At 25.4% G+C, this 11,624-nt stretch overlaps 1 protein-coding gene across 2 annotated transcripts in view; it reads left to right on the top strand.

Annotated features, from left to right (window-relative positions):
* The window catches only part of LOC107446654 (cationic amino acid transporter 3), a 36,858-nt gene extending 27,553 nt beyond the window's left edge, over positions 1 to 9,305 (top strand). For both annotated transcript variants that reach the window (XM_043053363.2, XM_043053362.2), the window contains 3 exons: positions 1,212 to 1,378; positions 3,779 to 3,887; positions 8,044 to 9,305. In XM_043053363.2, the coding sequence (XP_042909297.1) occupies positions 1,212 to 1,378; positions 3,779 to 3,887; positions 8,044 to 8,285 (518 nt within the window). In that variant the 3' untranslated portion in view covers positions 8,286 to 9,305. The remainder of the gene's footprint in view (positions 1 to 1,211; positions 1,379 to 3,778; positions 3,888 to 8,043) is intronic.
* Positions 9,306 to 11,624: the final 2,319 nt, after the last annotated feature.

Genomic DNA, 11,624 nt, shown 5'->3' on the forward strand with positions numbered 1-11,624 from the left:
GTAAAGTTAGCATTAAACTTTTGCTAACGGCTGGTACACATGATAGACTAGAACAGCAGGTGTTTATTTTGTTTACATCAATTGTTCAATTTTGTTTACATGATTTAGTTTAATTTAATTTTATCATTAAATAATTAAGTTTTTTTTAACAAACCTTTTTATAATTGCATTGTAGAGTACTGGCAACATTATCTTTCTTTCTTTGTGAACAATTCATAAATTTACAATTCAATTATAAAAAATTGTAATTTATGTACAGTAGGGAACCGATTATCCGGAACGATCGGGACCATCGCTATTCCGGATAACTGATTTTTCCGGTATTCTGAATCGTTACAAAAAGCCATTTTTTTATTGTTAAACCCAACTAAAAAAAAATTTTTGGAAATAATCTTAAAAAGAAGAAAAAACGATGAAGTAATACACTAATGATTATTTCCAAAATGATGGTAAGGTAAAAATCTTTCAAAAAAGAAAGAAAAATCCTAAAATCTTATGAGGAAAAAAAAAATTTTTTTTCAAAAAATGACAGGAAAATTCATCAAATTTCGTTCCGGTTTTTTGGTTTTCTGATTTCAGGATAACGGGTTCTGTACTGTACATATATAGCTTAGTATTTGTTACACCTTTGAAATTAATTTTAATCCTATCATTAAATATTTTTCAAACCTCTTTAGATTCTTTTTAATATAATATTTTTCTAATTTTTATTCTTTAATGTTACAAAAAATTTAGTAACTTTTATTATAAAGTAGTTTAGTAATTTTAGCTAATTTTTACTGTAGAGATTTAAATCTTCAATTTGTGAGAGCAATTTGGTTTTGTATGTAATTTATTAACATACCATAATTGTACTTTTATGCTGTATAATAATTTGTATAAAATATATGTGTCCTGAAATCTACCAAAATTTTTCTCCTATTTTGTTTTGTTCGTATATCTGCCTTGCAGGTCTAAAAAATATGAATAAAATTATTTAGGTTATTTTAAGCTGAAATCATCCTTGTATGTTATATCCAGAATCTTACTAAGAAATTTTGAAAAGTTCTCATCAAATTATTAGGAACATAATTTTATTTGTTGCAAATTAAAACACATTTGGGCAAATAATATTTTTGTTTTTGTTAATTTAAAATATCATTTCTTATAATTTAAAGTGCTTTTTTCATATTAAATTCAAAGTTATAAACATGAATTATATTATATTGTAGGTACATTGATTGTTATATTAGACGGACAGCTGGCATTAAATGAGACAGGCTTAGCAGAAAAAGATTTATTATCGTTTTGCTGCTTAGGTTTAACACTTTTTTTTATTCTCCTTTGTCTTATCATGCTACATAGGCAGCCATCAGAACAAACCAAATTATCATTTAAAGTAAGTATTTTACATGCTTCAATAATAAAATTGTAGCTATAGATGTCTGTGTTTATCATATATTTTACTAGAGAATGTGAAATTAATTGATATAACAGAACAGGGATGACCAATCCTTAGAACATTGGATGATTATAACTAGCTCTTCAGTCAGTTCTGATACACACCCCGTCATACATTAGAGATTTTCACAAAACATTCTTTTCAGATCTGAAACAGAAACATATTAAAATAAATAGAATTTTTTCAAAACTTTTATTGAAATCTGAAAACATAACCATTTGTCTATTTCAGAGATGATTGTGGTTTGGAAAAAATCCGAATTTCTGAATTTTTGGCTAATCGCGATCCAAAAGTCATAATCTGAGGAAATCAGAGGTCTAGAAGTTTCAAGAAATCATCAATCACATTAATGTCTAAAAAATTTGGTATATTTTATTTAGAGACAGAAGAACTAAAATTTATACTTGGCATCTCTTTAATTTCATAATATTTTTTCATTTAGAATAATAAATGTGATTCGACATAAAAGTAAACTTATGCATAATTATTCATTTAAATTATACTGAATATAATTTATTTAGAATTTCATGCTTTTAAAATATCATTGATTTAAATTTATGAAGACATTAATTTTTTGAAATGCATCATTAATGATTTTACTCAAGAAATTTTCGGGATTTTTGAGTTGGGCTCACAATTACCCCTGCTATTTGACCATTTTATACATCTGTTTAAATTATTAAAATGTACTGGTGCACAAAATACTTATAATTCTAATTAATTGGGAAAAAAAGTAATACATTACCTCTGCTACCACTACTTAAAAATTTTCTGTAACTACAGAAATTCTAGAGTAGTTAATGGTTATGCTGATTTCTTTTTCAGATTCTATTAGCTTTATTTTAATATCCGTTTCTACCAGGATCGTTTATTAATTGAGGACACTGGGTGAATTGATGATCTGTCTAAATATTGGTGCATGATATGCTCCATGATCTTTGTTTACAACACTGTTTGAACCACATAGTTGGTAGTAATGTTGTTTGATACACTATAGAAGATTGCAGTTCTTGAATGTATAATTTGAAAATCTATATTCTTAATATTTTTCTTAACTTTTTTGGGGTTTTCAAGTACAGATAATTACTGTTTTTACCATTTGAAGGCACTCTGCTGAATTTTATTTTTGTTTCTAAATTTTCTTCTTTTTAATTTTTGTATCAAATTTACTAAAAATTGATCAATTTATTATTTTCGAGTTTGACACAATAAATTCTCTTTTAAGAGCTAAAAGTGACTGTATCAGTTAATTGAATAGACTTATTGTGACTGTATCATTAAGTTCATCATCTAATCAAATCAATCAATGTATTATTTAGGGATCATCCCGTTGACCATTTTCATATTTTGGGATTATCCAGTCAACCATTCTCTTACTTCGGCATTATCCCGTCATAAATTTTCGCCAAACCCGATACTGCCAAAAGGTAATTTCAGCGCCAATAACCCCAAATTTTATAATATTTACTGTGTAATCCTTGACAACGCAAGTTAGTTTTCTTTAGCATGTTGAAATATACTGTTTTTTTTTTTTTTTTTACTCCGCTGTAAAGCCAGACTACCTGAAAACACTAGCATTCGTATTTAAACGAATTTATGTGGTTACAAGGTAATGATTTGTTTGTTTGACCTTTAAAAGTTATCAAGGATTTTTGGCCCACGAAATTATTTATAATAATACATATATGGTTAGATTCAAGAATAATTCAATGTGTAATTATAAAAAAAAAATATTACTTTGTTTTGAAACTTTTTTTATTACGTATTTTTACTCTTACGTTTTTTTAAATTATTATTTGATAAATTTAAAATGTTTATTTTGGAAATTGCTTTTCATTATGATGGTGCCAAAGAATTTGTGCATTTTTGCGAACATTGACAGACTAATGGAATAATCCCAAAGTACCTTTGTTTGTAATTGAAAGTTGATATGCCAGTTTGAAACCTTATAACTTTTTTTTCTCACTCAAATTTCAATATATGTATTGAAACTCTTGAATGTGTGCTTAATTTTGAAAGTAAGTTTATTATTTAATAATGTGCTGAATATTTAAAGAAAACCTCCATGGATTTATGTTATTTCAAAAACTTTTCTTTTATTGCAATCTATGAAATCTTAAATATTTTACTGCAAAGACAAAGCAACATATGTACTTGTGCATGTTTTCTAAACAAGTGAAAATTCGTGTATTTGGTTTGCCGGAAAACTTTGCGCAGCTAAGTATGAGTAGTAGGTAATTTAATCAGAGTTATTTTTGATATTGGTTTTTTAAATTCCTAATATTTACATAAATGTTGCTTAAATATATTGTAATAAATTTCTTTATTATTTGGCAGGTTCCTTTAGTTCCATTTATTCCTATGTTAAGTGTCACCATTAATACCTATCTGATGTTCAAATTGTCTGTTCTTACTTGGGAAAGGTTTGGTGTTTGGATGGCAATTGGTAAGCATTTGTGATTTATTTATTTCATTCTTATATGTATATATTTTTTAACTATCAGTTGAAATTTAAATATGTTACTAAGTATGGGTGAGCCGTGATAACTCTAGGAATGCAGCACCAATAAATTGAACCGTGTTCGAATCCCAGTGATAACCGGTCGATAGGAATTCCGCATCCGACTTACACAGACTACAGTGCTGACAAAAAATATCTTCAGTGGCTTACGTATAATGGTTTAGAATCTCCTTGCTGCCAGACTAGCAGTTAGAGGTTTTCCTCTCCATGTAACACAAAACGGGTTAATTCCATCAAAAAGCCCTCCACAAAGTCAAATTTCTCCCACTACTTGATCGAGTAATTCCCTTGTCTTCTGAATTGAGTTCAAAATCACAAGGCTACAGAGTTGAACATAGGTAGTCGTAAACTGAAAATTTGGTCGGCTGTTCAATGACGGTTATAAAATAGAATAAGCATTGGTGATTTTCTCAAAGCATTAACTTTTGCTTGCAACAATTAGGAAAAATTCATCTTATAATTAATGCACTGTTGACAATTTTTACATTCAGACAAGACATCTAAGTATACAATTTAACAATGTACTTAAGAATGCAAATTTAGGGTCAATTTTAATTACTTGAAAAAATGTAAATACTGTCCCCTTCCCCCACTAAAGCACTTTAATAACACATAAAGATATATTTTTTTCTATGTATCAACAGTTAATAATTGTAGGGGAACATTAGTTATAATATTTAATTGGAAATTTAATTAATATTTCCTCAGAAAATTTTTTTATAGCTCGAATATTAATGAAATATTAAGAATTGGTACTTTTTCATAGTAAAAACATCTTAGTATATAGATTTTTATAATACCTTGAAGTAAGACCATATTCTGTAAGCAAACACTTAATAATTTACAATCAAAATTTGTTTTTGTGTACAGGAACAGTAATAACAATGACTGGAAAAAACATCATTTAAAAAAAAATACTTATTTTTTCGTAACTACACCATTTGCTCCATAATAATTTCAAAACAGAATAGATATTACTTGTAATAAAATTTAGTATATAAATTTTATCTAAAATGTGAAATGGGTACAGATCTGCCTTGGTGGTATTTTAAATGATACATAATTTATTTTTTTGTATATCTTGCGTCTTCGACCAATGAAACCTTCGTCCAAACAGCCCAGTAAAATTTCATTTAACTTATTACTTGGTTAGAAGTTTTATTCTTGATCTTCTCATTATCCCTTATATTTATACAATTAATTTAAAATTAAGAAATCTCAATGACTAATTAAAACTAAAATGGCCAATTTATTTTAATACAAAGACATAAAAATTTTTTTTAAGTAATGAAATTCATATTTATGCTCTCAATCTTTTAAATAAAAACTGACAAAAAAATTAAAATAAACGATTTCAGATATTAAGGTTGTTGAAATTATAACTTTTAAGCAGTTGTGCAAATATTTTAAATTATTCAGTTCTCAATAACAGTAAAAAGGCTAAACAGTAAAATTTATAAATTGCAAAAATGTTTAACGTAGAAACTTATTATTCACTAAAGGAAAAATTTAGCTATAAATACCCTTTTTATGTAACCCTTTTTATTAATTTAAATTTCACAATATTATTCTGTAGCTCATTTAGAGAATCTTTATGAAAGTTTTACATAAGGTTGATTTTAAAGTCTATTTATAGCTGAAAAGTGTGGTTGCTAAAAAGTGTTTAAAACTTTTTTTTTTTTTAATTTGCATTAAGAAGTATAATTTTTGTGTTAAAAAATTCATGTAAAATGATCTTTTAAATTTTTCTACAATACTACTAAAGTAAAATAAACTCATCCATGTAATGATGATTCTGTGTCAGTAGATGAAATTTGAAGATTTTCTGGTGAAATTTAAAAGGTTATGGATATTTTTTTGTGGTATTTTTTAATTGCTATATACATTGTTCGATTTTATTTTCAGATTGTAGGATTTATCAATAAAAATTCCTTTAAATTAAGTCCAAATTTACGATGAAATTTCATGTTTGTTTAAATTAAAAATTTATATTACCCTTGATTATTACAGTTGACACACACAGCCATAATATGCTTTTGAATTTACAATTTCTTCTTTTTTTAAAAAAAATAATTTTCAGATTTTTTTTCCTGTTATATTTCCCAGGAAATTTAAAAATTATCATGCTTCTGAAAACTTTCTGTCATGGCCTTTTTAAAATGTAACTAATCAAATAAAACTTTGAATCTGTGGATTAATATAGATTACAGTCAGATGCTGGCCATCAATAATTAATAGTTTGAAAAAGTTGTATCAATTAAATTAATTCTTCTATGGTCAGTTTTACCATCTTAATCAAAACTTGAAATTTTTTGAATTCCATATTTTCTAGCCTGTTGATTAATTATTGATATCTTATTTTTGTTAAAAATTTTGAAGAACTTGTGAATTACCAATATAAAGCAAGACTCTAAATCAATGGTGGTTCGTTAGTTTGGGACCACTGAAAATTTGATTTAGACCACTAAAAAATTTTTTTTTTAATTTTCCCCCCTAACCAAATATTGAAGAGGCTAATTTTGGATTATTTTTACTTTGTTCTTACCCTTTCAGTTTTTAACAATATTTTAATTTCTCAATACTTAGAAGATTATTTTATAACTTTACAGGTGTTTAAGTTCATGTGATTTCTCATACTTATGAATTAAGTTAGTTTGAAGGACTGGCAATTAATTATGAACAAAAACAAGTTTTTTATTTTTTTTTTTAACTCCCTTTGCCTGGAAATGTTGCATTAAATGTGTAACTTGTATCAACTACTTAGGTTACTTTCAATAATAGATGAACTTTCATAAACCTAGCTGAAATATTTATGGATATTTTTATAAAAAGCTATAATGTTTTTGTCTTATATTTTTTTATTATAACTTTAAAATTATAAACAATTTTCTAAATAAAAAAATTATTATTTAAGAAAATGTTAAAAAATATTCAAGATGTAAGTGTTTAAAGTAGTTTTTTTATACTGTGCATGCAGGGAAAATTTTTTCATATTGTTGTAGTTAATTAAGTTTGTAATGTATGAAAAAAGTTCAATTTAAATATCTTGATAATTTAAAAAGTTTAAAGTAACTTTCTAAATAGTTTTTGTAAATTTTTAAAGAGAGCTTAGAATGGTAAGAGGTTTTCCTCAACTTTCATTTTTATATTATGATGCAAAATTATGATTTAATAATAAATTATATTATCTGATGCAATGAGTATATTACGATGCAATAATAAATGATAGTAGCTTACAATAATCGTCCATACATTGAAATGTGATGGTATAGTATAAAGAAAGAAAACAAAACATACTTGTATGGGTATGTTGCATTATAGTGCCAGTATCATTTTTAATAAATCTTGTTTAATAGTACCAATTGTCATTTGTGGAAAAACTCTTATCTTTGAGAACTTTATTAAAAATAAAAAATTGCTTTAAATTTTCAAGATATTCAATTCGTATATTTTTCATTAATTACCCAACACAATTCACTACAAAATTGTGAAAAAAATATTTTAAATTTTTTAAGAGACAATTGCAATTTTTAATGAATTTTATTCAAAATTGAAAATAGTTTTGTTATTGATTAAAAATTTTATTAAATTTTTTTAAAATTATACTACAGAAAAAACTTAAGAAAAAAAAAGAACACCCATACCACTATAAGGAATTAAAGCTAGGTTTACGAAATTTCATACAATTATTTCAAATAGAAAACCAAAGTAATTGATGCAAGTTAGAAGCTTACTGCTATATTTTCTGCCATATAGGGTTATCAAAAATGCTTGTTTTTGTTACTAATTTATTGCCAAGCCCTCAATCTTCTGAAAGCTTTAAAATTTATTGATAAGTATGAGGAATCACATAACCTAAAGACTTCTAAATTTATGAAATGATCCTCTAAGTATTTCTTGAGGAAAGATTTTAAAAAAAAAGTCAAAAACTAAAATTTATTTCTTAGCTAATTTTAATTTTTTTATATCTTTATGATTTTATTAACTTTAATGGCAATATGTCTATCACTCGTTTATCCTAAATAACCATTCTTGAACACGTTATTCTTGTCATTAAATCCTACATTTTATCTTTAAACAGGTTTCTGTGTCTACTTCTTTTACGGTATATGGAATAGCTCAGAGCGTAAAGACAGTGGTGGTGCCAAAAATGTATTCTGTGTTGATGGCACACAATTAGTGGACTGTAATGACGTATTGAATGGCAGTCCTTTGCACAAAGGCAAGGCCAGTGTTGAAAGCAATATGTCTGAATTAATGGGGAGCTGCAATTCCGCTGAAGTTCAGCTAATATCCAGTCACCCTTCCAATGGAAGAATTTAGTTGATTCTTCCTCCCCTAGCGTTGCTTCCATTAAAGGCCAAGTGATTGCAGAAGATTATTGAAAACTGTGATGCGTTCCAAAGAGTTTTTTTTTTCCTTCTTTTTTAGAAAAAAATGTGCATATCTTTCTTAGATTAACAGGTTAATTCACTATTCAGGCGATAATAAATTTGAGAACGGGTGTCAGTAGAATGTAATTTAAAATATTAGTGATTTTACGGGGAAAATAATTAAATCGTGAACCACAAGAGGGAAAAACTGAGAAATGTTAACGTTTTGAGAAAAAAATCATTTGTCAGGTACCCTAAAAGTCGGAATTAAATAAATTCATTTTATTTTTAAATATTATTTACAAAAGAATTAGTCTTGTATTAATTCTTAAGAAAAAATTATTTTTCAACCCTAAAAGCAAGTATAAATATTTTGTAATATATTCTTTTCCTGAGAATAAGGCATAACTATAAAATTAATAATTAAAGTAAGGCTACTAGTTAGAAGAATCAAGGATAATTGATAGAATAATTGTGAAAAGAAAAAAGATGTGTTTCTGGCCACCCGGTTGGTTAGTTTGTTTAGTTATTTGCAAGTGAAGTTAAATAAATTTTAGTAAAAAGTGAAAGCAAATTGATGCCACATAATTAAAATGATCATATGCGTGCTATTATATGCTGACATTTACTGAATTTCAATGATTATATATTGTAAACGATGGCTGTTGACATGATATTTATGCTGCGTGTAACTTAAAATTTTTTATTGTTTGAATAGGAAATTAGTCTTCTGTCTTAAATACTTCATTATGTATTATTTTTCTAAACTAATTTAAGTAAAAGTTTGTCATTTTAATTTAAGTAAGGTTGGAAATTCGAAACAATTTATGCATATTTAAAAAAAAAAATTCCCTTTAAAGGAAGAAAATATTGTTGAATTAAAATTGTACTTTTCTTTTTTCATATACCTTATAATGCTTGGCAAATGACCTTAAACTGAAATTAAAAAAGTTTTTTTAAGAAAAAAAAACACATTTATATAATTGTAGACACCAGTTTATAAAAATCTATACAAAACAAAATTAGTTAAAGAATTAATGTTAAGCATCATTCCTGTTGTAAATAATCGTTTTATTTCGTTGTGTGTAGTAGTTTTGTTTTAATATGTGTTGCTACTTGTTTTAGTCATGAACTAGTTAAACTTTAATGAATAAAGTGTAAGGAAAATTTATCTAACTCTAACAGTATTGTGCATGTTATTCACACAAAGATACTATGATTGCCATGAAAAAGCAATTATTCTATTGACACTGATCCTTTTTTTTCACCTTAAGTTACAGTTCTGAATAGGATTTAAAATTGTTCGAAATTATTTTCACTGCTATTTTGATTTAAAAATATTATGAACTTCGCATTTCAAATCATATTTCAGGGTGAAGTTTATTAAAACAATAAATGTTGAATTTCTTATACATTTATTTTTGTCTAGTCATGACTTTTTTTAAATTAAATATGTGGCTGTAGTGTATAAATAATGTAATCATTAATTTAGTTTTTAAAGATATATTTATTTTTCCCCATGTCTAATTCAATGTAACTTTTATCCAATTATGAGATTATTAATAATAGAAAGCAAAAAAGTTTTGTCAATTTAAAAATCAAATTAAATGTAATTTTATTTTTTGTTCTAATCAAAAAATATATAATTCCGTTTTATGTAATTTTAATTTTCAATATTATGTTTGTAGGCAGCAATTTCCTTTTTACAATCTCGTGATAATTTTTATTACATGAGCCAACTATTTCATTTATTTTGAAAATTTTTAGTTGAGTGTTCATATTTATAGTGTTCTTACACTATTAACTATTTTTTTATACATCCTTATTTATGTAGTCATGAAGTAAAATGTCATAAAAACAACCTTTTTTTTTTTTTTTTTAACTATTTTTGATTTATTTCAATGAACATGATTTTTTTAAAATTATTATTTAACCTTCCCTAAAAATTACGCCTTTATGAATCTTACTGGTTTCAGATTCAAATTTTCTGTTGATGATCACTTTGTATGCGTAAAACTTTATTATTGTATTTATATTTTGATCATATTTTTAACTTTTGTATTAAATTTTAATTCAAAATACTGAATTCCAATGTCAAATAATTTTGCCTCTGCCCAATTTAAATTTTCCAGAAACTTTGTGATAATTTCTTTGACATAATTTACTTTTAACACTGCATTGTATTCCCCTTGTAAGTTATGTTACTGTTTTATGATATTTTAATGGTGCAAACCTTTAATTAATTTGGGAGATATGTCATTCATATGTTTTAAAATTTTTCTTATTAAAAAAACAGTATGGTTAAAATTTCCTTTATTTGAAAAAATAGGTAAAATCTCTCAAGTTAATTAAATTATATTCAAATGACCTTAATTATTCTATGAAACATTTCATAAATTTTATATTAATTACTTACTATTTTTTGCAGACCATTTATTAATATAAACTTGAATCATTAATAAATTCAATAGCATTGAAATCAAAGCTATAGCAATTATTTATTCTTTGTTATTAGCATTAACTTCCAATTAGAATTTTTGTAAATGGAGCTATTATAAAATAGTTTATAAAGAAGGGTTTTCTAACCAGAGGAATTAAAATGAGTCTTAATTAATTCACCCATATTCATTATGAATATTGTCTTCTCGAAGAATCCTGTTTAATGTGATTCAATTTTTTAATAAATTTTGTAATATCCGATTCCTAGCTAATACAGGATAATCCATAATTTAAGCGATGTGGTTTTTCTTTGATAGATTTTGAGCTAATAATTTTGCATTTATACTGAACTTAATGACCGGAAATTTTAAATGGAAAGTTTTATCAAAATGGAATGTTTGGATTAGTGTTTATTCTTAAATAAAAACTTAACGATCTGAGATGAATGTTTGAAATTGGATCCAGCTTTATAAAAGATTTATTAATTTTCCAGACCATACTTAATTTTATAAATTTAGGTTTCGGCAATATAAAACTAAGTTGTTGCACTCTTAATGAAAATAGTTATTTTTCTTGACATGATGGACCTATAATATCTATTTTTAGTATACACTATATTTAGCATAATATGAAAATATGCTTCTAGTTTGTTACATGAAAAAATTAAATGAATGCAATACCATCAAAAAGCAATCACAACACTTAGTTGGTCTCAAGATTTTTTTTTCTTTTAATGATTTGTTTATTCAAAATTGTATTTGTAAAAAAAAAGTTTATAGATTGTTAACCCTTTAATGCAGACATTTATTTTAAACATATTTTTAATACTTTTTTTTCATTATTTTGTATT

The sequence above is a fragment of the Parasteatoda tepidariorum genome, chromosome 10 (genome assembly GCF_043381705.1).
Source record: "Parasteatoda tepidariorum isolate YZ-2023 chromosome 10, CAS_Ptep_4.0, whole genome shotgun sequence".
NCBI classification, from domain to species: Eukaryota; Metazoa; Arthropoda; class Arachnida; order Araneae; family Theridiidae; genus Parasteatoda; species Parasteatoda tepidariorum.